This window comes from Ictalurus furcatus, chromosome 24 (assembly GCF_023375685.1).
Source record: "Ictalurus furcatus strain D&B chromosome 24, Billie_1.0, whole genome shotgun sequence".
In the NCBI taxonomy this organism is placed as follows: domain Eukaryota; kingdom Metazoa; phylum Chordata; class Actinopteri; order Siluriformes; family Ictaluridae; genus Ictalurus; species Ictalurus furcatus.
Window position 1 is genome coordinate 13,924,247 of NC_071278.1, and position 27,420 is coordinate 13,951,666.

At 40.8% G+C, this 27,420-nt stretch overlaps 1 protein-coding gene across 12 annotated transcripts in view; it reads right to left on the minus strand.

The window, feature by feature from the left end:
* The window catches only part of clasp2 (cytoplasmic linker associated protein 2), a 54,720-nt gene extending 29,698 nt beyond the window's left edge, over nt 1-25,022 (minus strand). For 5 of the 12 annotated variants that reach the window (XM_053612382.1, XM_053612390.1, XM_053612389.1 and 2 more), the window contains exons 1-7: nt 24,020-25,021; nt 21,218-21,296; nt 20,595-20,698; nt 20,263-20,354; nt 17,347-17,422; nt 16,926-17,023; nt 7,126-7,196 (exon numbers count right to left, since the gene is read on the minus strand). In XM_053612382.1, the coding sequence (XP_053468357.1) occupies nt 7,126-7,196; nt 16,926-17,023; nt 17,347-17,422; nt 20,263-20,354; nt 20,595-20,698; nt 21,218-21,296; nt 24,020-24,217 (718 nt within the window). In that variant the 5' untranslated portion in view covers nt 24,218-25,021. Of the gene's footprint in view, nt 1-7,125; nt 7,197-11,937; nt 13,793-16,925; nt 17,024-17,346; nt 17,423-20,262; nt 20,355-20,594; nt 20,699-21,217; nt 21,297-24,019 lie in introns of those variants that run through there. The other 7 variants (XM_053612381.1, XM_053612383.1, XM_053612387.1 and 4 more) reach the window with 4 other exon arrangements.
* Between the last annotated feature and the right edge of the window lie 2,398 nt (nt 25,023-27,420).

The following is a 27,420-nucleotide window of genomic DNA, read 5'->3' on the forward strand; positions in this document are numbered from 1 at the left end:
AACAAAGGAAGATGGAATTAAAATACTGGTCATAAACATTTCAAACAAAGTAGGCTAGACTCTAAAGCAAACTTAGACACTGCTCCAATAGGGCCTTTAGCCTTATAAAGACTCAATAACCATCCCATTACATGATCAGATTACATATGCAAACGAGCACTTAAACCATCACTTATTATTGTGCTTATGATCAATCTCAGACTCCAGATTTCTGTGGATGTTTCAATGTGCTGTGGCACTAACATGATCTAAAATTCATACAGGCTTCAAAATCAATACAGGCTCAAGCGTGGACAATCAGTAGCCTGGGCGCCTGGGACGAGCAGGGTGTGTATCCCGGCTATTAGGGGTTTGTTTTTTGGTAGTTTCCTGGAGGACAAGTCGGTTCAATCACCTAATCTTATTCAATAATAAGAAAACAAATCCTACTCCCTACTGACTTACACAAAACTACACTTTCATTTGGTATTCATGCTTAAACGTAGTCCACTTCACCGTGCGGTGATACACCTTGATGCTGTAACTGCAGCATGCACCACTCGCTGCACTACACACACTGGGGGATGGTAGAGATTTTTTTTTTAATTGTACGTTTTAATTAGCGTGCACAAACAACCGTCTTTTCAGAACCAGGAAACACGCAGGTATGTGAAAACCTTAACAAACCTGAGCAAAATAATATGCAGTGTAAAGTTATAGATCAGTTCCTCCAGGATTTTGCGATCGCAGAAACGAATGCAAAATCGAGCAAACCCTGCAATAATCCGAGGAGCTGGCAATTTTCCAAAATGACCACACATTTGGGCCAAGACACCTCATGTGACGTCATCACAATGCACATTCAGCAAAAGCCCTCTTCGAATTCACACGAGTACAGCTAAAAAGGTCTCATTTACCAACAAACATCACTGCAAAAGACCACGCAGAACAACTTTGTGCAATTGCAAGTTCACCAATTCAAGTAGTTTTCCACCAAAAAAAAACAACCAAACTCTGCAAGTTGCGTCTCAAATTGTGAAAAAAAGCCACAGCAAAAATCAGGTGTTTCTGGCTGCAACAATCAGAAAAAACAAAATAAAACCCTGTACGGACTGTACAGGCGAACAGCCCAGCTAGTACAACATGCAGTCACGTCACATTCAAACAACGAGTGAAAAAATACCCAAAAGAGATCAATACATTATAGGCGATGTGAGACAAGAACACCACCATGCTTAGCCAAAATGTTGGCAATCAATTCACTGATATTTTTTCCAACACCATAAATATAATGTGCTACATTAGAAACTTATCAAACGTCCCCCGCAAATCAAGTTCGTTAACCCTTAATCTGTATTAAAGCACTCTACTAGCTCGCCAGAATGTAACATAACGTTAGCTACCGATTTTTACTCCTAGTCAGTTAGGCTTCCAGCTAGGCAAGCAAACATGGGACTGTACAACCACACTGGAGCTTTTATTTGCCTAGTGGGTTAAAATGATCACATCTGTCCACCCCTAAGGCTGTTCTTTACCCGTGACATATCACAGTTTCTCAGTGTGCTCTAACAATGCTGCAATGCATATTGCAATCGTAACATGCCTACTCTGAACTCTAATTAAGATCTCTTTTAAAAAAATGTAATAGTTGAGAAAGCTTTCAGGTTTGTTAGTATTTTGTTTATTTTTGAACAAGAAGACAAGGCGGGTCAAACTCCAGGCCTGGAGGGCCACACCACTGTAGCGTTCACAATCTACCTCATTTAAAATTTAAAAACACACCTGATTCAACCATCAGCTCATTATTAAGGCCTGATATTAATTTGGTACATTAACAGGAGATTTATTTATTGTTCTTTTAATGTCATGCCAGCATCAGTGGCTATTTTTTTTGCTTGCATTTCCTCATTTGTAAGTCGCTTTGGATAAAAGCGTCTGCTAAATGAATAAATGTATTTTCATGGCAAGCTCAAGGTAGGTACAGCAGGGCATTCCAGTCATTCTTATAGCTGCTGTTGTTGACACTGCTGAAATGGAAGATTTTATTGTTGTAATGCTGTACGAGGTCACATTAAAAGATGAAACACAAATCTCCGAGTGGCTGCGGCCCTCCCCGAGTCTAACAGCCCTGAAGCAGACAGAGTTCAGAACGGTCATGGTCAATCTCTAGCCCAGACCCTCATTAAAGCCAATCTCACACACATCTGCACAATTCCAGCTTACAATTTACACTCCACACTCAATCACACTGAGCTAAACAAAGAGGACTGCTGCTACATCTCAAACATCCCCCACACGCCTACACACTCCGGCTGTGCGAAGCAAACACACAGAGAGTGGAATGCAGACATCTAAGAGCTTGAACAACCAGTGCTCTCTTCTCCATGGCAACAATTGCAGGACAACACCCTATTCCATGATCGATACACATGCAGGGCTTCACTACTCCCATACACTGTCACCACACACACAGCTGCACTCGGATCGTGCACTAAAGGAACACTTACAGTCACAGATGCTTTTACAGATGAGGCGCCTCATGCCTGACGCCGGTCTCGCACCTTCTCTCTCTCTCGCTCGCATCAACGCCCAAACCAATGCTCACATGGCAGCAGGTCACTCAGTGACAAAAAGTGTGAAGGAAATGTAGCAGGATCCAAAGGAACCGCCACCCTACAGTCCGTTAGCATCTTCCCTCGCTCTCTCTCTCACCTTTACTCCTTTCTCTCCCACAGCCTCCTCCCTTCCTCACACCCCACAACTCCTCCTTCACATGATGTTCAAAGAACCAATCGGAACAGTGATGACATCATCTTTTACCAGCCAGTAAGCTTGGAGAGTGAAGGATGCTTGTTGAATATAAACGAGTTCATTTTGTCTGGAGAAGCTAAGCTAATTAGCATTAATACAGCACTGCTAGTTAGTAAGCCACCCCCCCCAACACACACACACACACACACGCACGCACGCACGCATGCACATTCGACAACAAGTAAAGAAGAGTGCGTCCTGTACAAGTGGGATAATGATGGGGTTGGCTGAAAAGGCCGGCCACACCCCTAGTGATGACACATGCTCTTTATAAATGTGTGTGTGGGGCAGAGGAGAAATGTGACCCCAATTCTAGGTCAGGGCCTGTCAACATTACTAATGCTGAGCCTTCTACCAGGCCATGAAAGACCACTGTGTTCCAAGCTGTGGCATTAGCATTATTAGCATACTAGCATAATCCACCTTTGTCTGCCCAGAAGGGCGTGTCCAAAGCAAACCAAATAAAGAAACGCGAATCACGAACAGGATAAACAAGAGAGCGGAAGAGAGAGATTAAAGGAGGTGAGGGGCTGAGAAAGTGGGTATTGGGTGAAGAGGAGAAAAAGAAAAAAAAAAAAAGGAGAAAAGAGCAGGGGCGGGGAAGCTGGCACCTCTCCAAAGGCTGTTTCTATGACAACAGCGGGAGTCCATATGCCTCATGGAATTGGGATTCAGTTCAAAAGCAGTGCAGAGATCACAACTTGGTTGGTTTTGCTGGTGCTGAAAATTTTATTTAAGACTAACTTGCATGATCAGAATGAATAAATACCAAACTAAAATATTATTATTATTAAGCAGTGAAAACTCTTTCTAAATAATACAAAGAGATAACAGCTCGAAACGATCCCGTGCTGAACACACACGCAGCCAAGTTTAATGTGAAATTTTAAAAACGTATATACTGTAACCATCTATAATGACCAAGAATATTACTGGTATCTAGCTCCTAAAATGCCAGCACACATTTACAAAACTCAGCAGATGCACTAATCCAGAGCAACTTATACTTACAAGAGCTTTGTAGACTCCAAACACACATCCTCACATGCTAATGCAAATAGGTCAGGGTCTAAGAATACCACCAAGCGAAAGCCCTGCTAGAGAGGAGTCTATGATGAGCTCTGCTAGCCGTGCTCTAACTAGCAATTTAATTTGATCTGGTAATCAGGAAGTTAGCTCATCCACAGGAAAAGCACAAAGCGTATGCACAAATGGTAAAAGTTCAAGACGCAACATCGACATGCAACCTACAAAAACACATTTTAATGCATTTTCAGGACGGAAAAAGGAGAGCGTTTAATAGGACACAGATTCGACAGTGAAATGGCCTGGAAACCTTCTCTCTCCCAGTGATGCAGAAACAAATGTGCGTCTCTGACACACACACACACGCATGCAAGCACGCACACTTACAGACTTACGAAGACATTCAGAAATCAACAAGAATTGCTCTACAGGTTGAAGAAACATGCGGACACTCACTAGAAGAAAGAATAGCTCCTTTAAACAGCTTCAAATTCTAAACTCGCAGACAGGAAGCTACATTCAGACCCTCGGCAAAAGCTAGACAGAAAAGGGAGGCATCGGTAAGCAGCTCTGTGCACTCCAATACACGCTCTCACCGTAACATACAGTTCTGCAATGGCATCACAAAACATAAACGCATACGCACTTACCATCACCATGCCATGGCTACACCGCTTCTGAGAAGAGGTGGCTCTTTCATTCTCTCTCTCTCTCTCTCTCGGTCACACAGTTTCAGGGAAAGCAGTGACAGGCACAGCTCTCACCAACCCTCCACCCTGCCCCCCCCTGTAGCTTAATGGACAAGTTTACTGAATAACCATGCCTCTTCTTCAACACTATCCAAACTAGACAAAAGTGACAGCAGCTACTTCAAAATGTTGTTAAATGCTTAATACGTAATAAAACACGCAATGTTCTGGGAAAATAATCAACATCGTCACACCACCTCATAGTTGAGTATTTTCCTATTACAGCATGTACAATAAAGTGTCTTATTCCTCTTATATCAGAGCACGTGGCCATTCTTTTTAATTTCATTAATGAATGACACGTCATGATTTTTTTTGATGGTTTATAGCTACATGTAATAGCTGTAAACATCCAGAGTGTCTGGGAGACATGTTAGTTCTTGCTATTACTTACACTATATATAAATATCAGGCATGTTCACAGCAATATTTAGTTAATTTGGTGAAACCTGTGGGGAAGAACAGCGGTAGCTCGGGGGGCGATGGCGTTGAGATTTTGCTCATGCTAGAATGAACAGGAGTAGTTGTTGGGGTGTTTGTGTGAGCTCTAGTACACATCACAGAAATTAAAAAACGAAAAAACCAAAAGAAACAGAAACCATTCTGTTTCCCAGAATAAATTAACAGCCAATATACAAACTACTTTCATAATAGGATAAAATACTGTATACTACAGGAGCCATCAATATACTTGGAAGGGTCAATTAAATATAACTAAATCAGCTGATACCCCATCGTATCATCCATGACATACCAGTACAATTGCTCCCCGTGATAAGAATTTCTTATGCCGCGATATTAACGATACAGTTGATGACGTGTTTATGTGCCGCAATGTGGGCACCTCACACGCAGAACGTGAACAAGCATGGCTTAGATGAGGAAGAAGCGTAAATTCCCAAAAAATGAGCTTCCTCCATAATACGGAAATGGATCAGATACAACATTTCCGCTTGTTTTTCCTGGGTCTTCATGTTGCTGGTTTGCATTTTCCCTGGAATTTTAATTTGTGAATAAAATTCATATTCTATTTCTTAACCTAATTAATTGGTATAGTTTAGTATTTGATCACGGTCAGAATTAAGTTGGACTTTTTTGGATCAGTGGCGGAGTGCCTGGCTGCCTTAAGTCCCAGAGTGCCCTCATGTCTGTGTTACCTTTGGGCTCTCCCTTTTAGTTATGCGGTCATAGCTAGTCTTGCCGGAGTCCCTGCTTATACCCACGCAAAGTCCAAAAGTACAAGCATACCTAATAATCTCCCTCCCATCCCTCTCTCTCTCCCTCTCTGTGTTGAGCTACACGTTACTCCTGAGATACCAGTGATCCTGACCCCTTCTGCTCCCCTGCCCGATCCATCCTGATGCCCTATTTCTGGTTGGAGTTCTCATCAATTGCTGCTGCTGAGGATGGCACCACATGTTGCAGCCTAAAGATCCTTGAGATTGCTCAGGATGGTACCACTGAAAAACAACAAGATGGCTTTGGACCCAATTCATGTGAACAGTTATGCTATGATGGCTAAGACTACAATTACCGCAAACATTTTTGCACTCAAATCTCAATCAGTGAACAGTGGAAAAGTTCAACAAAACAGTTTCAGGTAAAAACTGTAATCAATTTGGTTACACAACTGCACTATTTCACCACGTAGTATCAGCACATTTACAGAAGGGATTTATTTATAATTGCACTATTTTCTGTCACCCAGATGAAGATGGGTTCCCTTCTGAGTCTGGTTCCTCTCAAGGTTTCTTCCTCATATCGTCCCAGGGAGTTTTTCCTTGCCACCGTCACATCTGGCTCGCTCATTAGGGATAAATTCATACATTTAAAATCTACATCCTGAATTTATATTTTTCTGAAAGCCGCTTCGGGACAAGGTCCATTGCTAAAAGCGTTATACAATTAAAACTGAATTGAACTGAACGTCTGTGTTTGCACGGCTCTCAAGACCGCATGCTGATGTGACTTATGGTTATTTATATTGTTACTGCAAAAAAACAGCATGAAATATGGTGATATAGTTTTAAGTCTATATTTCCCATACCTAATTCACACACGTAGCATAAGCTATATTTACAGCATTGATAGGAGTCTACATTTAAACAGAAGTTTAAACATCTACATAATAAATGAAAAGTTCTGTTTTGCAAAAATCAAGAAGGAATAGTGTTTTTTGGGGGTCTATTTTTTGGTCGTTGAACCTTCTTGTCCATCAGTCAATTACCAAAAAAAGAACGGGAATAACCTGGACTGCTTGTCTGCTTATCCCAGGCATCTGGGCTGGGGATTTGCCCGTGAATAAAACAAATTCCCACGCTGTTCTGTGAACACCTGCACTTGCATCCTATTGTTTGGTTCAGACCAAGGCAAAATGCTCATCCATTCGGAGTGACATCCTGCTTGTATTCAGTGTTTTGTTCCAAATGAAAAAAAAAAGAGGACAAAACATCTGGCAAAGTTTTTTTTGTTTGCACACTGCAGAAAGATTTGAAATGCACTGTTACTTAAGCTTAGTCAACAACAGATGTCAAAATTCCATCGTTTAATTTCCACCTACCTTGACTCAAGCTGAGAGCCATGTTTCCCGAATTCAACACTTCATCAAACCGGCCTAAAATTGTCTGCAATCTGTAAAAATAAAAATAAACAAACAAATAAACAAAAAGAGAACGCCATGAACATTACAGGCCAGACAGACAACATACATGAAGGTCTATTCCCAGTCATTGCTGAGGAGTTATTAATACCAAACACTTCCCTTTTAAAATCTTGTTCGATTTTAAAAACAGAAGTACAGACTAATGAACCCGGCTTCTTTCTTGTAACTACGAAACACTGACGCTCTTCATACAGTCCCTTTAGAAAAGCCTTCTGAGATGGAGTACATATTTATATACCATCTACTATATACGTTATTAATCTGCTGTCAGTAGATTTTGGATCTGCTTCAGCTGTATTATAAATTAAAAGGGCATTAGTAAATTCATTTAATTTGATTTCAAGCAAACAGTTCTGACAGTTTCTGCAGGTTTGACTAACACAGTATACAATGCTGTGAATAAGTATTTGCCCCATCCTGATTTCTTCTGTTTTTGTGTAAATATTATACTAAATTGTTTCAGAAATTAAAACAAAATCTAAAATAAAACCAAGGTAACCTGAGTAAATACAAAATACTGGATTTGAAAGCAAAAAAGTTATCAAATAACAACTGGGCCTGTGTGAAAATATTTGCCCCCGTAGTTACTAATTCCCCAAATCTATGAAACTGCATTCACTTCTACCACTCTAAAAGACAGTTCAAACACAAAATTTTTAAAGCTTTCAATGGTAACCTGGGCTAAAATGGTATAAATTATACGTCCAATTAACAGCAGGATGCCAGAGTATTCTACTGCTATTATAATATCTTATACTATTTGAATTCACTATTGAAACTGCTACTGAATGCTCAATTCTGACTTTGCAGAAGGAGTTCAATACTTTTCTATAAAAGCAACTTCGACAGTAGTCCGGCTGCAAGGCAAATGACAGGTTTATATTAAGGCAGTCGTTCCAATGCGTTATCGTTTCTATAGGGACTTGTATGGTGGACATGCTGCAAAAGCAGGATAAATAATGTTTTAAAAAAATGTTATATTTAGTATATTAATTCTAACATTTGTCTAGCATTTTTGGAAGGAGTCTCCAGCATCAGCGCTTTCTAAACTCAGAAGCTCCAACTCATGAAAACCATCAGGTTTTGTAATTTCATTGTACTATGACAAGCAGAGGTTTTTTTTCTTATTATTTAAATGAACAGAGAAAGAGAAGAGAGGCTGGTGAGAAACATGTTTTGTTGTACGCTCCACAATATTAAACGTATTGGATAAAATCCATGAAAAAACCTAAAAGAATAAAATATAACATCTTTTCTGTTCTGTTTTCTCACCAATTTGGTCATCTGCTAGTTTCCACCCACCAGGCACTGTACAACAGCTACCAGATAGGGAGGGTAAAGACAAGTTAAACCGGCCATATTTTTTCGCCAAACTCATGCTGCGTCACAAGGAAATGTAACACACTATCTCAACTCTTCTGTACACATAAGCTCACAAACACCCATGATTGGCTAGTGCCACTGTCATTGCTCCCTTGGCTCCCAACCACTGATGACTGTGGCATTATTAGGATTTGAACTCGCAATCTCCTGATGATAGGGTGTGTTATCTGTTGTGCCACTTGGGATGTATTGTCATCTTTAATTCCTTACTTTCACGCTACTATGGAAGGCCTTTGGCTAGAGATCTGTAGAAAAAAAAAATCTGTACAATGAAATGCAAAGCTGGCCTGACTGAAAAAGTGGAATCTTTAATCAAGCTTATACTTTCATTTATTAAAAAGCTCCCAGATAGCTTATACAGGATTAATAAACGCTACACAAAATGAATAATGAAAACAGTAAGTAAGTAAGTAAGTAAATAAATAAATAAAATCACTGAGTCATTAATATTTATTTCTGAGATAAGGGCATTTCCTTGTCTGATTCGCAACTTGGATGAGAATAAGCCAGTGTTGCTGCCCTTGATGTTTAGCAGAGTCTGTTAAGTCTGTCAAGGTGATGGCAAGGTTAGTTTATAATTGATGGAAAACCTCAATATAACCTGTAGGCAATGGCAGAAACTCCCAACTAAGGAACACATTTATCTTTTAACATGACAGTCCATACTGACGGTCGCACCCCGGAGGAGGAGAGAACAGTTAATGTTACATCCAATATGCACACTTATTAGACTCTTATGCAGCCACAATAACTTCTGGCTGTAACAGTTTCCAGAAGTAGTTAAAGTAGGCATTGACTCAGGGTGTAAATACTTATTTAAAAAATAAATAAATAAAAAATTTATAAAAGGATTTTTTTTTTAAAATAAATGTTAAACAAAAAAAAAATATTTAATCATTTTGTGGTTTAAGGTTAACTTTTTTTTTTTTTTTTTTTTTTTTTTTTTTTAAAAAGGAGACTCTGAAGACCTTAAAACAATAACATTTAAATCCAGTTCACCAAAATCCCTGGCACTCAAATGTGCATGGAAAAAAATAAACAGATCTCTAGAGACAGTTACAGTTTCGAGACACGGTAGTCACAGCACCCATCTGCTAATGGATGTTGTGCAACTGCTCAACACCAAAACTGAAAGTGGTAGGCTGTACTCTGTGTCCAATCTCTGTTGATGCGGTTAGAATGCAATAATAACAAACCTCACAATTATCTTAACCAAGGGAGAAATGTAAACAATGAGTTTTGAACATTAATCGCACAGGTAGATGTTGAACTGCTATGGCATTACTGCCTGTCGCACCTCCTTCGATGCCCATAGGATTAAACCGCTCTTCCTTCAGCCTCGCCAACATGTTTAACACAACCAGAACCATACAGGCCTCCACAATGACTAAGGCTGGAGCGAGCCCCTGTAGCACCGTTAATGCTCAGTGCCACTGGTTCCATATGATTTCGTCCTGTTACACCTAATATCACTCAGGCACATTTGCCCAACACAACCGGAGTAATACGGACCTTCACAGTGACTCAAGGGATATTCGAGTGGGATAAGTTTTATATAGTGGGAGGTGGGGTAATGTAGTAATTACCAGAGCTTCTTTGTGATTTTAATCCAGTGCGGACTGGTCATATCCGTTATTTTTCCCGGACTGCGTGTTCCTGTGCTGATGAAGACTACAGTGTCTTTTACCTTCTATAAAACAGCCTGTAAAAATAACCCCTGGTTAAACTAATCCTGTGCGAATGCACTCCCTGTATTTTCTTTTTAGGTAGTCGGCTCATTCTCGACATTTAGTCCAGTCGCCAAACGCCACTTTGACAGAGCGACATTTATCGAAAAACCTCCTCCCATGAGGAATGATTATGTACAATTTGTTCAAATAACGTTCGATAACGTCGTTCTCCCTGAACTGAAACTAAACATGAAGTTTCAGCTCCCGTCCAGTCGCGGCATTTCTTGTGCTTCGTCGGTGCCGTGATATTGTATTATCAAACACTGGGGTGAAGCACCATGTTACGTATGACGCACGGGGCTGCTGTGATGAGCTGTTAGCATGTAAACGATGAAGACATGTCCATCTCTGCAATTTATACAGAAATCGCTTATCCCGTGTGAACTGACAATAAATGTCACAGACATCTGCAGTAACAATTACTTTACGCCCATATGTCCTGAAAACTAATCTCGTCCGAATAGGCTTTAAGGCTCTGACAAGCCCCACTGACACCGTTAATACATGCTCAGTGCCACTGGTTCCATATAGCAAAGGACAAGTTCTCTACTTACATGCTTAAATAAATTATTTTAAAAAAAGAAAGTCACAATATTTGAATACAGTCAGTTGACCACAGCCTACTTATGGAAAGTAGTTAGACTGGTAACTGCTGTGTGCAGCTACGGTCTATTTAAAATCAGCTGGTGAACTGAAGTATTACTGAAATGGAAGCTAAACTACTGTAGCGTCTACACATGGCTTCTCGGGTATCAGGTAGAAATCTACCCAGTGTTGTTTATATTCTTGTTAGTATATACACAGTACATTATATCAACAAACTATACCATAAATCTCAGGCATTTAAATTAAATGGTCAGATTTTTTTTTTAATTTGATTTGACTAGCTATACAATTATGGCCAACACTATGTGTATAGCGCCAATTGTTAATATCGAAACAAATAAATACGAGAAAGGGATGTCTACAGCATGCTAGAGTAATGTCTCAATATGTGTGTGCTATACCTTAAACATATTTTGACAAATTGACATCACATCAACAACAGCAGAACTACATTTATAATTAAAAAAAAAAAGAAGAAAAAAGCGCAGTCAACCAATGGAAGTATGGCAGAAGCTGCAGATGATAATAAATCATTCACTGTGTTATACAAAGCTAAAAAAAAGACCAAAAAACTGACAATATTACATGCAATAGCCAGCTCATATTAAGCCAGAAAACCAAAGCAAAATGTAATAAAGAAAGGTTATTGATAGCCTGGAGGAGTTTCTGCATACAGTTTCTGCATGTAAGGGTGAACTGAGGGACTGAGCACACACGTCTGTTAAAATGATCACAGTCGATACGGATCAGCCATGTTATCCTCGCATACGCAGAAATGCAAGCCGCGCACGCACACGGTCACAGACGGTTCCCCCATTCCTATTCAGTGCAGCTATCATGTGCAATTCTTTCCCTTTGTCTCTAAAATGGTGTGGAGACAGATAGAAAGGATAAGAAACACCAAAGCCGCTCACTACAGCAAAAACATGAAGAAAAGCATAACGAGAAGGTCTTAAGGAAAGGGTCAGGGAGCAAAGATGATCCCACCCACCTGCACAGACATCTTGATCTTGCTCTGTATGTGAAGAGGGAAAAGGCAGCAAACTCCTACTAAGTGTCCTGCATGAGCGTGTGCTCAGGACAGACAAACTGCATAGCAGTATATGTGTGTGTGTGTGTGTGTGTGTGTGTGTGTGTGTGTGTGAGAAGACAGCCAAGGGATTCGGTTCCCTTTTACAAAACCTCCTCATTGGAACACACACCAGTGGGAGGGGACAGCAGCTTGGAAACGAGACGAATGAGCCCGCCCCTCCCCCAACACACACACGCATGCACACATGCACGCGCACATGCACGCACACACACACCCACCCCTGTCTCATACTGTCCTTCCTCCCTCTTTCAGCTTCGTTCAGTCTGTCCACGTCATGCAACCTTACTCTCGTTTTGATTGGCACGCTCTTCAAGTCCAGCCTTTCAGTCTGTAACCATGTCAACAAGATGTTTCCTCTCCTCCTCAGTTATCCACACGTTTCCCCTATGGCCTAGTTTCTGTCTAATACTCACACACTCCATGAAACCTGGAGTATCACGGTATACACATGCACTCTCCTTCATTCCCTGGATAATCAGATACAACCATATGAGTAGGACATGATGCAGCAGAAATCCAAAGGAAATGGCGCAGATGGTACAAAAACGCATCGACGTACACGTTCCCAAATGTCACAGCCCGACAGGTCTAACATAATGCGCCAGATTTCTATAATGTTATCTGGGGTAGAGCAGATCTAGTGTGTATTCTTGTCATAACTGTAAAAGTAGTAGATTGTTGTTGTTAAAAGTAGGAGAAATGGGTTTGAAATTAAGATTGTTTTCAGACAAAAAAGTGCCCAGATAGGAAATTCCACACTATAATATGTGGCATGTCCAGTCTATTAGTCCAAGCCTCGGGGAATAAATCACATTATCTCAAAAACACTTCATCACTTTACTAAATCCTCACATTCAGTGTTCTTGTCCAGCTGCATTGTTCAAGACAGACAGAATAGAGCAATGCATCATGGTCATGAACACAACACACACAGGCATATGACAAAGGTGTTGGTCTGCAGTCATCACACACACACACACACACACACACACACACACACACACACGCGCGCGCGCAAGTTAAAAATAGTTAAAGCATTACACGGCAGTCTTAAAAAGTTCATCGTAACTTTGTGTACCATATACTCAAAATATTGGGGGCGCATCTAACTGCAAGATGCCGTGATGAAAATGAAAAAAAAAAAAAAAAAAACAACTAGCATTGCTCATCATTCCACTATGTTAAAAGCCTTAAAAAAAAAAAAAATTTAAACATCTGTAGGATTCCTTCCAAACCGCCTGTGGTGTTCCTGTACTGTAAGGGAGAACTAAAGCACCACAGCGGGCATGCATTACCTTGCAAAATCCATATGTGACTGAGCATGTAACAGCCTGGCTTTGCAACGATTAATGTTTCCAGACAGAGAATGGAGACATAAAGAGTGATTCCACCTACTTTCCAGCACTTTCTGAGAAAGTTTGTGAAAATTAAAAAACCCTCACCTTGAACGCAGCATAAGACAGTTACATAGTAGACCATTCAGAGCACAACACTAAAACAGGTATGTTAAAGTCCCCATGAAATCAAAATGAAAGTTTTGTGGGTTTTTAGTATGAATATGTTAGCCTTAAGGTTATCTATAAGCTATCGATTTGTAGCGTTGAAACAAATGCTCTCTAAAATCTGAAGTGTCCCACCCCAACATTATAAAAATCCATGGTAACAACTGTCAAGTACGGCTTAACCCAGGATACATGCTATTGGCTATTTAAAGCTGCAGTATCAAATTTTGTTTTTGGTTAAAAATGAACAAAAATAAATCAATCAATTACTGAGTAGTAAAATGTGTAGTTAAAAAAAAAAAAAAAAAAAAAAAAAAAAAAAAAAAGTATCAGTGTCCAAAACTGTCTCCTTATCTTGCCTCGCAACAGTAAGCTTATAACAAGGATTTATAATTTGAGCTGTCAGGTCAGATTTCGTGGGAAACATCAGCTTGACGTCATTCATCTTTGCCTGGTTAAGTCACGTCCGTAAACAGAAAGAAGAAGACAAGAGCCGGATACTATATGGTGTGTGTGGGGCTGAGGATGGTGGAGTGTTTGTAGCTTGTTCTTATGGCAGTTGCTTAGAAATTAAACTTGTCGTCTAGACGGCTGCTTTTAATCTAGATCGTTCTAAAGCAATCATTGTTAACATCTAAGGAATCAGCTGGTGTCAAAACCAAGAAGCCTCGAACTGCGGCGCAAACAATCAAAAAGGGAAAGTGACAGAGCCAGTGCTAAAACGGGAATAAATATCAGCATGGCTTTTGAGAGATGGCGACAACCCCGAGATCTGAAGGGATTGAAGAGTGACGCAGAGACGGCTTTTTTTCTGCTGAACAGATAAGACATTTCAGTGGCTTAATAGGTAGCTAGCTAACATTAGCGCACTTGTTCACTTGATTCAGCTAGGTTCTGCATTTTCTGTTGTTTTTGTTTGTTTGTTTGGATTTGCTGAGGTCAGTGTGGTAAATTGCACTTATTTTCTGCAAGCTATGAGAGAGCAAAGCTCACCTCTACTCCAAAGAAAACTGAATCCGCCACCACCTCCGCTGCCAAATACTGGAGCGAATATACATATACCTCAAACCATCAGATTCACCGTGCAGAGGAGCAGTGCTGAAGCACAACCCACATATACAAAACAAGTAAATAAATTTTTTTTTTAAATCTCCGCAAGTAATTTGCAGTTTTATGTTTCAAACAGAGACGACAATAGAGAGGAAAAAGTTCAGTACTGCAGTTAAAAAAGGGGGAGGAGCCACTCAATATGCCCCACCCTGATTTCCTGTTTCAGTGGAAATTACGCCAAAACATCAAATAATGTTGCGTGTTTCAAGGCACTTCACGGGGATTTTAATGTCTGTTGCACTGCTATAAGTGACACAGCAGCGATGCCTGGGTTTGAAAATAATATATTTTCACTGACCCCAATCATATGCACTGACCCTGTTAGTCTACCTTGTAGATGTATTGTTAGAGTCTACAGCCTCCATATATACAATTTGTGCTAATTACTCCTTCAACAGTGCCAGTTTCCAGTGCTGCTGGCTGGATATTTTTGTTTTAACCGAGCAGTGACATTGAGATGCTCTAAATTCCCAGCAACACTGTGGATACGTCTGACAGTGCCACACACTACCATGCTACTAACAATGGGCCTTATTTATCATCAAGATGAATATGAACGGATTTATACATAAATCGTTAGTACGAGTGTATTCTACTCCTGCTTCTGGGTGTAAATTTAGGCCTAAGACTTACTAACGTAAATCTCATTTAAAACCTGATCAACTTCATATCATGTAATTTGCATGAATCACTTTTATTGCATGAATCATGACTTTTAAATATGGAATATAATGTTGAGGTTAAATTGTTGGGTTTTTTTAAAATATATATTTACAGCATTTAGCAGACACTCTTAATTACGGAGACCTACAGAAGTGCCTTGTAGTTTCTATGAAAAACACATCCTTATGAAGAAAATCAGCGTCTCCGAAATGTTTGTAAATCCAGCGTCAATGTTTAGTTTACGCAAACATTTGAACAAAATGTTACTAAATAAATGACTGTTAAATGAGGTTCAGGGTCTGTGCTCTGTTAATAACAATACCAAATAATATCTGTTCAGTGACGGTCCTTCTGCATTACTGAACTAACTATTTCTCAGCTATATCAACACACAGTGGATGTGATGTAGTGCATGCGTGACGTGTAACCCATGTACATATTCATGCTGTAATTGCTACTCTTCTTGTTTTGCACACTATAATCTTACTAGTCACAACTTAACACTGCTAGCAAGAGCACGACTTCATTTTGGGCCAACTGTGCTTTATTTAACCATCAGCTGCTTGTGCAAATGTCCCCATTCTTTCTACTCTCTCCTGCTCACAAAAGAAGATTCTCCTGACGCCTGGCTGTTACCTTTTTGCCAACTGTATTTATTTATTTATTTATTGTTCTTTTTATGCCATGCCAGTATCAGTGGCTATTTTCATGGCAAGCTCAAGGTAGGTAAAGCAGGTATACCAGTAATTCTTACAGCATTACAACAATAAAACATTTAAAGAAGTGTCAACAACAGCAGGTATATGAGGTCCGTCACTTTAATGTTCAATAAAACCTCCAGGATGTTTCCTGGTGAGACATTTTGGAAGACTTCTAAATATGTATTTTCTTGCACTGCAAAGAGCAAGACAGTCTATTAACATATGTTTAACCATCATTCTTGTTTTACAGGAATTACATGTTAGAGGTCCTTCACCGTTCAGTAGGAAAGCATGTGTAAGTGTCCAATACGTGCTATTTGTTTTAAGAGGTGGTGTAGGCTGAAAGCAATACTATCTAGTCCCACCATCTTGACTTAGTTGTAGGTTGTGCCCTAATTTTTACCATATAAATATTCTAGTATTCAAGTTTTCCAAGTTTGGTACGAGATGTGGAGGCTAAATCTTGATAATAAAAATCTTAGTATTTGTCTGGGACCAAGACGGCAGCAGTAGTGGGAATGGGTTTATCCTGGTTTAGCCTTTAAACATTGACTCAGACTATAAATACAATATTTAAATGTAGAAAAAAGTAAATGGTGTGGAGAGTAAAGAGATGTAAATCACAAATAAATAATAATAATTAAAAAAAAAAAGTACCAAGATGATGGTAAATCTACTGTACTGCCTGAACTACTGCAGGCTTCGCTGTTTGAAGATAATGCTCTGTTTAAGTACAGGCATTTCTATTAGGATGTGCTGAACTTGCTGACTGAACCCGACATGTCATATGTAAAAGTAACAGACTGTTCTTCTATTCCTTTCTGAGACTTTATGGTAAAATAGATTTGACAGAAAAAAGCAAAAAAAATAAAAGTGTGCATGTGAGTGAAAGAGAGTCAAACACACTGACCGTGCAGCTGGCAGTCCTCTCTTGCCCAGGTCTGCCCTCACTCGCTCGCCTACATGCCGATACACCTCAACCAGAGCTGTTACAGCCGTCTCCCGTACCTGCAGGATATATACACGCAAATATTCACAGGCTCCAATATAAGATGATCAAACATCATAAACACACCCAGATCAGCTTTCTCGCTTCCTCTACCTATTCCTACTGAGGGTTTTACGTAAAGGTTAGATCTCATCCTGTTCTCTAGGCCTGCTAGTCACCTGATTATTTAAATTTTAAACCCTCCCACAAGCTACAAACTCACTCTCTTACTCTTCTTAATCCTGCTCTCACTGGGTGATCTGGTTCCCAGCAGCAGCCCCCACTGCACCAAATACTCAAATGTAGAATTACAATACCAGTACAAACAGAAACAAATTCATACTTGAGGGTTCTGGTCTCCTGTTAGTGCACACAGATGCGGTACAAATTTACTCAGACTCAATGGCTGGGCACCGTACCTGAAATAGAAAGACAAAGAGGGACACAGTTACTATTATTATTTCAGACCAAGATCTTTATCTGCAAGGAGAACTGCAGTAAGGAAAAACTTTCCTGCCACACAACTGACATCACACCCTGAGCTGTAACTACTTGCCTTAATAGCTTGTATTTTTGTTTCGACCAGGAAATATAAACAGAAGCCTAAAACAAATAAACTAATGAGATTCACTGCATGGCAACATTGCAAATAACAGTTTTTGAATCTTCATAAATATAACATTGCTTTCCATTTATTACTTAAAAAACATTACAGCAAGAAACTTCTGCCTATGGTTTTAATAGAAACAACATTCTTCTGCTCCTCCGCTAGCCATGATGACTTATCAACCACCTAACATGCCCCATTCACGGGAACACACGACGGCTTTGTCTGTATCTTTTCACTACAACTCGGCATCAAGCTTTAAGAAATTATTACGTGTATATAGACACACACACAGATTAGCCATAACATTAAAACCACCTGCCTAATATTGTGTAAGTCACCCCTTGTGCCACCATAGAGGCATGGACTCCACAAGACCTCTGACGGTGTGTGGTATCTGGTACCAAGACATCAGCAGCAGATTCTTTAAGTTCTGTAAGTTGTGAGGTGGAGCTTCCATGGATCAGACTTGTTTGTCCAGAACATCCCACAGATGCTCGATCGGATTGAGAGCTGGGGAATTTGGAGGCCAAGTCAACACCATGAACTCTTTGTCATGTCCCTCAGACCGTTCCTGAATCATTTTTGCAGTGTGGCAGGGCTCATTATCCTGCTGAAAGAGGCCACTACCATTACAGAATACTGTTGCCATGAAAGTGTTTATTTGGTCTGCACCAATGTTTAGGTAGGTGGTACGTATCAAAGTAACATTAGCATGAATGCCAGGACCCAAGGTTTCCCAGCAGAACATTACCCAGAGCATCACAATACCTCTGCCAGCTGGCCTTCTTTCCATAGAGCATCCTGATGCCATCTCTTCCCCAGATAAGCGACGCACACAGCCGTCCACATGATGTCAAAGAAAACGTGATTCATCAGACCAGGCCACCTTCTTCCATGGTCCAGATCTGATGCTCACGTGCACATTGTTGGCAGTGGACAGGAGTCAGCATGGGCACTCTGACCGGTCTGCAGCTATGCAGCAAGATGTGATCCACTGTGTGTTCTGACTAGGGATGTCACGAGAACCGATACTTCGGTACCAACATTCTTAAAACGTGATGGTACTTGTTTTTCAGCATTCCCTTGGTACCGATTGTACCGAAAGTACCGAGGTTGCGATTCTTCCAGACCTACTGGGGGCAGCAAATACGCGCAAGTGTTTTAGTCGGTCCACAAGTGGTGAAGAAGAAAAGGAACGCCTACAAGCACACTGGAAAAACTACAGAAGATTGGCTTAGCTTAACAAGTTTAGCTCCGCCCCGACTCGTTGAGAGGAAAAGAGAGGAAAGCTAGTATCGGTTTCGGGTGTGCAACCGATGCTATCGTTCATTTCAAACAAAGCGAGGAAACACCTGCAATTTGGCGAAGCACCTGAAAGACAGTCCTATATTATGTTTGTTTGAGGCAGCTGGCATTGTTGCCGTGAAACCAGCTAACGTTATGCTCCATGTAATGTTAGCGATAGCCAGCTATTTTTAACGACGCTAACAAATTGCAGTGTTATAAACTATCTCCTCATGGGCCACCATGCACCGCCATCCAGCCCGTGTCCTGTCAGCTAAATGTAGCCTAATGTCACTAAAAATTATTCACATGTTCATACTTTTAATAAATGTTTTTGGCCTGCCACCATATCAGTGAATTTAAACTAATGCTTGCATTCAGAGTATAAGGTGCATGCGTGTGTGTGCGCGCGCATTTAGGAGTGCACGTCCAGTCATTATCAGACAGTGTTTGATAACTAAAATACCAATCCCCCCCCCCCGCTCTCTCTCTCTGCCAGTATCAGCCAGAGGAGGATGTCCTCCAGGAGAGTTTTTTTATTTTATTATTTTAATTTTATACCACACCATGGTATCGACTTTGGTATCAAGTATCGTGTACTTTTGGTGGTATCGGTACCGACTACTAGATTTTTGGTATCGTGACATCCCTAGTTCTGACACATTTCTGTCATAACCAGCATCAACTTTTTCAGCAGTTTGTGCTACAGTAGCTCTTCTGTGGGATCGGACCAGACGGGCTAGCCTTCACACCACACGTGCATCACTGAGACTTGGGTGCCCATGACCCTGTCTCCGGTTCACCAGTTGTCCTTCCTTGGACTTTTAGTAGGTACTAACCACTGCATACCGGGAACACCCCACAAGACCTGCTGTTTTGGAGATTCTCTGACCCAGTCATCCAGCCAACACAATTTGGCCCTTGTCAAAGTCACTCAGATCTTTACGCTTTCTCATTTTCCTTGCTTCCAACATATCAACTTTGAGAACCAACTGTTCACTTGCTGCCTAATATATCCCACCCCCTGACAGGTGCCACTGTAACGAGATAATCAATGTTATTCACGTCACCCATCAGTGGGTTTTAATGTTATGGCTGATCAGTGTGTGTGTGTAAAATGTAAAGTAAATTAAACCTGAATAGAATCAAAAACAGCATTGGTTGTAGAAGCAGTATCTTCAGCACAATTAGAAAAAACATTTATTTTTATACAGCCTTATCCAAAATCACAAGCATTCCACCCCATCAATGAATGCCCAACTGCTTAAACTTGTCTCCTTGAATTAAGCAGTGGGATGTGGAGGACAGTGCCCCCTGGTGCACCCCTCAGACTACACACTACGTATAGTGTGTGAAGAGACTCACGCGTTGAGTGTGGCGACCAGGCACAGACACAGTCCTTCTCTGCTTCGGAAGTTCTTGTGCTTGAAGCCAGTGAACATCCTCTCCCAAACATACTACACAGACACAAACACAGACACAGACACAGAGAGAGAATGAATCATTACATGTACTGAAACAGGAACAAACAACACAAGAAAAGGAGGAGGGGCTGTCAGAGGTCACAGAAAGGGAAGTGAAGGCACGTGCAAAGCTGTACATTAATAGGTTTTGTTTTTTGTTTTTTTTAAAACTGCATATCACTTTCAGTTATGAAGAATCACAAAGATGGTGAGAACGCAAGAAGAGTTACTAACCATTGGCGTGGCTGCCTCTTCCATCAGCTTGAGAATGATTGTCTGTGCCTGATCTCGTACCTGATCTTTACCATCACCCAGACGATCCACTAACGCAGGGACCACTGGGGGAAGGGGGAGAGAGAGAGAGACATTAAGACATTAAAACACCCTAGTGCTCAACCCTGGACTGCAAATTTGGTTGTTTTTCTGATCTACGATACCTGACCCAATACCCAAGTCGAATGTGCATTTTAGAGCAAAGAAAAAGTACAGGGGAGAGATCAGGGATCAGGGTTGGCAGCCACTGGATTATGTCATCCATATCCTTTTTTTTAGTCTCTTGTGTAGTCTATGATTACAGAGAGGAATGGGGCTGTGTGTGTGGGGGTTGGTCTGTTACGAGCAAAACAAGCTGTTTCCTTGGTAAAAAGGAGAGGGAGGGCGGCCAAGACAGCTGAGAGAGTGGCATTCATCTGAACATTGTGTCATCTTATGGCTATTGAGTCATTGTGGTATTCCCCTTTCTACCAGACCCAGCTTATAATGGGATCATTTTCACATTGTTTTTTACATTTTTTTTTTATAAACCATTCAGGTCATGTGCTCGATATGGAGTCGTTTGTACTAGAACACATTTTTACCTGTGCCTACATAACCTCGAAAGTGATCGCTCATCCGGTCGACGAACGCGCCAACAATGTCAATCCCCAGCAATGCAACCTGGAATCAGATTAAAAAGACACAAATCATCTGAAAATGCAGACTAATTGTTCTCACATTTTTCCTTAAAGACAGATGTTTTGAAAAACACACACAGTGGTAGGTGAACCAAAGTTAAAACAAAAACCAGAACGCAAATTCAGCATTTTGTAAAATTACTGCAATATAAAACCAAACGCGTCTATTATGCCTTTCGGAGTACATCTGTAGACAAATGTTATGTCTGGGAGAAATGTTCTGAATATGTGTGTGAGGCTTGCTCTGGGATTGCTGCAGTATGTTTCTTGGCAGTACAGGATGGAAGTTAACATTCCAGAGAAACAATCAAATATTCACTACATCCCTGCAGCTCCAGTTATGACCTATTTTAGTCAAAGGAGCCAAAGAGGATCCTGACTGAGATCAGGAAGGTGAATGTGTGAATGCCTCCGCTTTGCTAACAAACCACCTGACCTGTACGATTTCTTTTTCCTTCACATGTCTATTTAACATAAATTTAAAATCATGAACAGAAAGTATACACAGCATTAGGGTGCAGATGACTCTTGATGGATTCAGGAAAATTCTCACAATCCCATCGATTTTTCAATTCTGCCTCATGATTCTTTATTTTGAGCCATTTTTCATTCTGCTGTATAGTTACCACCTCCGACACAAGAAATGATCAGATTTTAAGCTTCATTTGATGGCAAAAACACCTGCTTGAACTTGTTAAAGAGACACTGCAACCTCCCTTCACAAGGATAATGAGATTCATGGCAGACTTCTACGCTGCCACTGCATTCAAAGGAAAAACCTGCATCACAGAACAGCATGCGTTCAGACTCAATTAAGCCAGAGGGCACGCAGAAAGGAGAAATCCACACAAAGCCCTACATTTGGTTTTGATTTGACTGACGAACTCATTTTATAAAGCGATCGAACTGAACCACACTTAAGCGTAACAAGTCAAATACATCATGCAGACATTTCCTCAACACAAACATCTCGCCTACCAAAGCTTCACTTAAGTACCAGGTTATGGATTTACACGATGCTGGTTCAGACACTGCATTCATAGAGACATGCACGGGCCAAGTGTCCACAGTAAATGATTAACTCCAATCTAAAATGATGATTTTTTTAACCATAACATGGCAGGGAAACTCCTAGATGAAGGCAGATGGACAGAGAGGTGCACTGCCCATCTGTCAAATGTATGATGTATGATTCATACATACTACATACACTTCATTTTAATACAAGCTGACTGCACTGACCTTTAGGGCGCAAGTACAGCTTATGACCAGACCAGGTATGCAAGCTATACCTGTGCTACGAACTCAATAACCTACATAAAGCCCCTGGAAGTGTTGCTTCTCGGACATCCTTTTAAACACTGTCTAGATTTTTGTTCCGAGTTTAAAACTCAGCCAACGCTTGGTTTCGTTTTGGTTTGCCAGGACACGACAGAATAGTCAACAGGCATCTGACGGTCCACCTCTAAACAGAGAAATGGGTCTGACTGTTTAAAAGAAACTGAAAAAAGTAAGGGGATGTTTGTTTTGTTTTATTGTGCCGTTTTCTGTCTGTTCAAATAAAAACACTTAAAGTGACCCCATGCTGGCTAATCTACCTGTTGTTCTTTACACAGCTAGTAACCTACACTGTGATATGTAGTCTGATTAGTTTACAGCACTAGTAATCCAGATGTGGTCATCTTGTAACGTGTGATCCAATACAACGTCGCTTCGATAAACCGTCACAAAAGTAAGATGGATTACTTGATTCTGGATCGCAAAACAAGGGATTTTCAAATCCCGATCATTCTGATCGTCCAGATGAAGCTTTTTGAACAACCGGGCCCTGGGGTTATAACAACTCGTCATATTATAAAAGGTCAAATTCAGCACAATCTTTCTGAATGACTGTACGTGAAGCCCGAACAAAATTACTGACATAACATATCTGGACAGGATTCGAATTCCAGACAGAGTCTAGAGAGAATAATTATCCCATTATCCCACACATTTCTCCATGTAAACCTCAGATCGATCTAAATCAGACAGATAAGCGTGTCAAATCTGATGTGACACTGATCCAGAGTTTAAAGCCAGTACTAGATCTGATACTGACTATCAAATCGGTGCATCTCTTTAAGATAAATAAATAAAACTAAAATGAAAGCCTCATCAGCTATCAGTGAAACACAGGCGTGTAGATGAATGCTGTCTCCTCCAGACCCAGAGAACAATACTGTCCCGGTCCCATCCCCCAGCCTCACACAGACCAGCCTGAAGATGCTCACCCCATTTCCGTTTACAGAAAAATCAATACCGAACATAATGAATGAACAGGCATTATCATATCATATAATACTGCTAAGCTTGTATACATGAACCTGAAGGCCTTGCTAAGCAGAATGAGCACTTAGTCCAGTGAAATCTGGATACATGTCAAAGGACAGAAGGTAACCTTTCTGAGCAAGCAGCACACAGAGAAAGACAGATACACAGATCATACATTTTTTATACTTCTAAAGTTTTCAGATGAGATTTAAAAGGCACTTTGGTGGAGCGAGAGAGAGAGAGAGAGAGAGAGAGAGAGAGAGAGAGAGAGCACTGTGTCACAACAATGATAACCTTCATTTTGATAATCACTAAATAAAACCCTCAGGACAAGTCTGAAAGCACACTGACTCAGTACCTCAGACAGGCACAAGGGGGAATCGACAGTGTGTGTACCTTGTAATTGCTGGAGTTGACCCAGCCTGTCAGCTCGTCTATGGTTTTATCCAGGCGAGCTTTGTCCTGCTCCACGTCCCAGGATCGCTGCGGGTCGCTCAGGTAGTCGATGAGGTCGGGACCGACCTGCAGCCGCCGGCTCACATCCTTCTGCAGAACTTGCTGGTAAAAATAGTCCATGTTGTCATTTTCCTCCATGGCTGAGGAGCAAAGCCGAAGCTGGAGCTGCTCACTAAGCTAAATACCAAGTCCAGAGCTGAGGTCAGGTCAGGAGGTCCCGGTCTACAGGAAAACAAGCTGAGAAACCCGACAAATAATATCACAACACATGAGCGAAAATAATAATCTGGGAAGAGCTGGGTAAAACAGCTAGCCTTGTAAAGTCCAGACTAGCTGCTAGTTTGGGTTTGACTGAAATGCAGAACTTTGAGCCCACGCAAAAGAAAAACAACTCCTGAGAAGTTTAAAAGGAATCAAATGGACAAAAGTGGCTCTTTAAAAAAGAAAAACTAAGCCACACATACAAGAGGAAAACTTGTAGAAATGACTCGCTGTCGTACCGAGACCACAGAGATGCTCATCAAAAGGAGCGTACGGTTTTTGGTTAGCCTTGGTAGCTGGATCTCTGTTTACCTCAGCTAGAAATGCTAGCTAGCTAGCTAGTTAGCTAGCTAAACTTGTGGCTGGTTGGCCTCGGGCCTGCCTCCTGGCCTCTCCTCAGTGCTCGGATCCATTTTCAGAAAAGCCCGCTCTTCGCACTGCTGCGGTTTCTGCGCCGACCCCCGGTGTGTCCTAACCGTGGCGCTGTCCTCTCCTCGCGGCTTTCGGTTACACTTAATCCCACAATAACCAACACTCCGACAGCTGCCTCTCTCATTCACACATACTCACACACTCACCCAGCCCTTCCCCGCTCACCACACCGGACTGTGTGTACAGGCAGCGTACAATAATGAACAAAACCGACAGAAGGGCCGAGAGGCCGCGGGGTCCTTTAACGCCGCACAGCTGTCCGCCGTATTGCCTGAACAAAAAACTAAACGTGTTCACAGCAACGCATCGCTAAAGCTTCCACGAAGTTGTATTATCGCAATAAAACATCAGTGACGATGTTTATTAATTACGAGCACAAAAAAGTCAAATTTTGTTACCCCTACGACCATTATATATGTTTGGAGGATGAGAGAAGAGTCATAGTGTGATTTACAGGCGACTGGAGCTCTCTGCTGCTGGAGAAGTGTACTTACAACCGTAAATATAATTATAACACCAGATACTGTACATATACACGCTGTTCAGCCTACACCATAGATTCTCAACCCTCGGGTAGGGATGGGGAAATGAAGCCTCGTAATGCACTGAGGCTTTCCCCGGAAAAAGATTCAAAACTTCGAGTGTGGAAAACAGCGCCATCTGGTGGCTAGTAAAAATATATATATAAAGCAGCCAAAAGCCTGTGGAAGAAGCTCCACTGGATGAAGCAGCCACTACACACTCCATAGATAGTTTCAACGATTTGTGCACAAATAAAAGCCTAACGTGTTTGTTTGTTTGTTTGTTTGTTTGTATGTTTCTCTCTCTCTCTCTCTCTCTCTCTCGCGCGCGCTCTTTTCTTTTTCTTCTTCACGTGATACTCGGTCGCCATGATCCGCCTAGTGTCTCTGTCTGGGAGTGCACAGTACAGAGTATAGATAAATGATATGACCAAAAGTATGTGGACACCTGAGCGTTACACCCATATGTGGTTCTCAAGCACACAATTGTCTTGCACTGACTGGCTGCGTTATTCCACAGGAAACTTCTAGAAAGAGCAGATAATAACATAAAATCAACATACACACACAGGATATACACATAAACATATATACATACACACTCTTGCTAATGACATTGCTAGTTTGATGACTAGCGATTAATCACTAATTGATCACTATATCACTGTCACTGTGTCACAGGAAGTGGAATTAAAATCTCAACATCTCATTGGACAGCTGTGCTGGTCTCAGCCAATCAGATTCTCTGACCTAGGATTATTTTTTTAATATTTTAAATATTCACATTAATTTAGCCTATGATTATACTTGATTATTGTATTTTACTTTCTTTTTTTAATTGTGTGTATTATTATTATTATTATTATTATTTTATTTTATTTTATTTTTTTGGACATGTGAATTTACATTCTATTGACCACAGGGGTTTTCGTGGGGGGACCAGGGTGGGGTGGGAGGTTGGCAGGGGGAGGGGTTATAGTGGGGATTTATGTTAAAATAGTTTGATTCATTATATATGTTGTTTGTATCTTTGTGTTATCTTGTGAATCAATAAAAGTGTTAATTACAAAAAAAATATTCACATTCACACACTTTGCCAAGCCAATTTAGACTGGGGGATGAAACCCCCACAGCACAGGGAGAACATGCAAACTCATGGCCCCGGTGGGAATCAAACCCCAGACCCTGGAGATGTGAGGTGAATGTGCTAACCACGAAGCCACTGTGTCACATATGTCACAACTAATATAATTCAGTATGATATAACAGAAGAATAATGTACACATATATGGGCAGCTGTGGCTCAGGTGGTAGAGCGGGTTGTCCACTAATCATAGGGTTGGCGCACACGACTCCACATACCGAAGTGTCCTTGGACACTGAACCCCAAGCTGCTCCCGATGGCAAGTTAGCGCCTTGCATTGGTGAGTGTGTGTGTGAATGGGTGAATATGCAGTGTAAAGCGCTTTGGATAAAAGTGCTATGTAAGTGCAGACCATTTACCATATATGACTAACAGAGTTATACGTGGCGAGTACTTTACCTAAAATTATTTGTATTCTTCATATTACTTGTATGACTGGGTATTTAAAAATGTAGTTGAATAAGTTTGAATGAAAATCTAATTTTGACATGGACAAAACGATGTAAAGTGAGGGACTAAAATGTGAATAAGGACACTGTGTGATGGGATCATCTGGGTATTAAATGTGCTTATGAGACTTGGCAGTGACGGAAAGCTGACAAGGAAGTTTTTAATGATTTTTACTGAGAAATAAGAGCTTTTTTGACAGTGTTGGGACTGAATCAATTTCTCCTCTTTGACATTACTTCCCTTACCTTAGAGAAGATTCTCTCACATGGTACAGAGGAAGCCGGTGTACAAAGAAACTGCAATGCCAAAGTGTATAAATTACCAAAAAAATTTTTTTTTTAAATGTGTATTTTTGCAGGACATGGTTGTAGTTTCTAGCCAGAAGCACTATGAAATACAATAATCATGCTATATTTTGCAGTGTCAGCACATGGGTGTACAAGTCCAAACTGTGTGGATTGAAACTGCGACAGAAAGTAGAAATTAAAATCTCATTCGATTAACAAACTTTATACTGTATTATCATACACAGT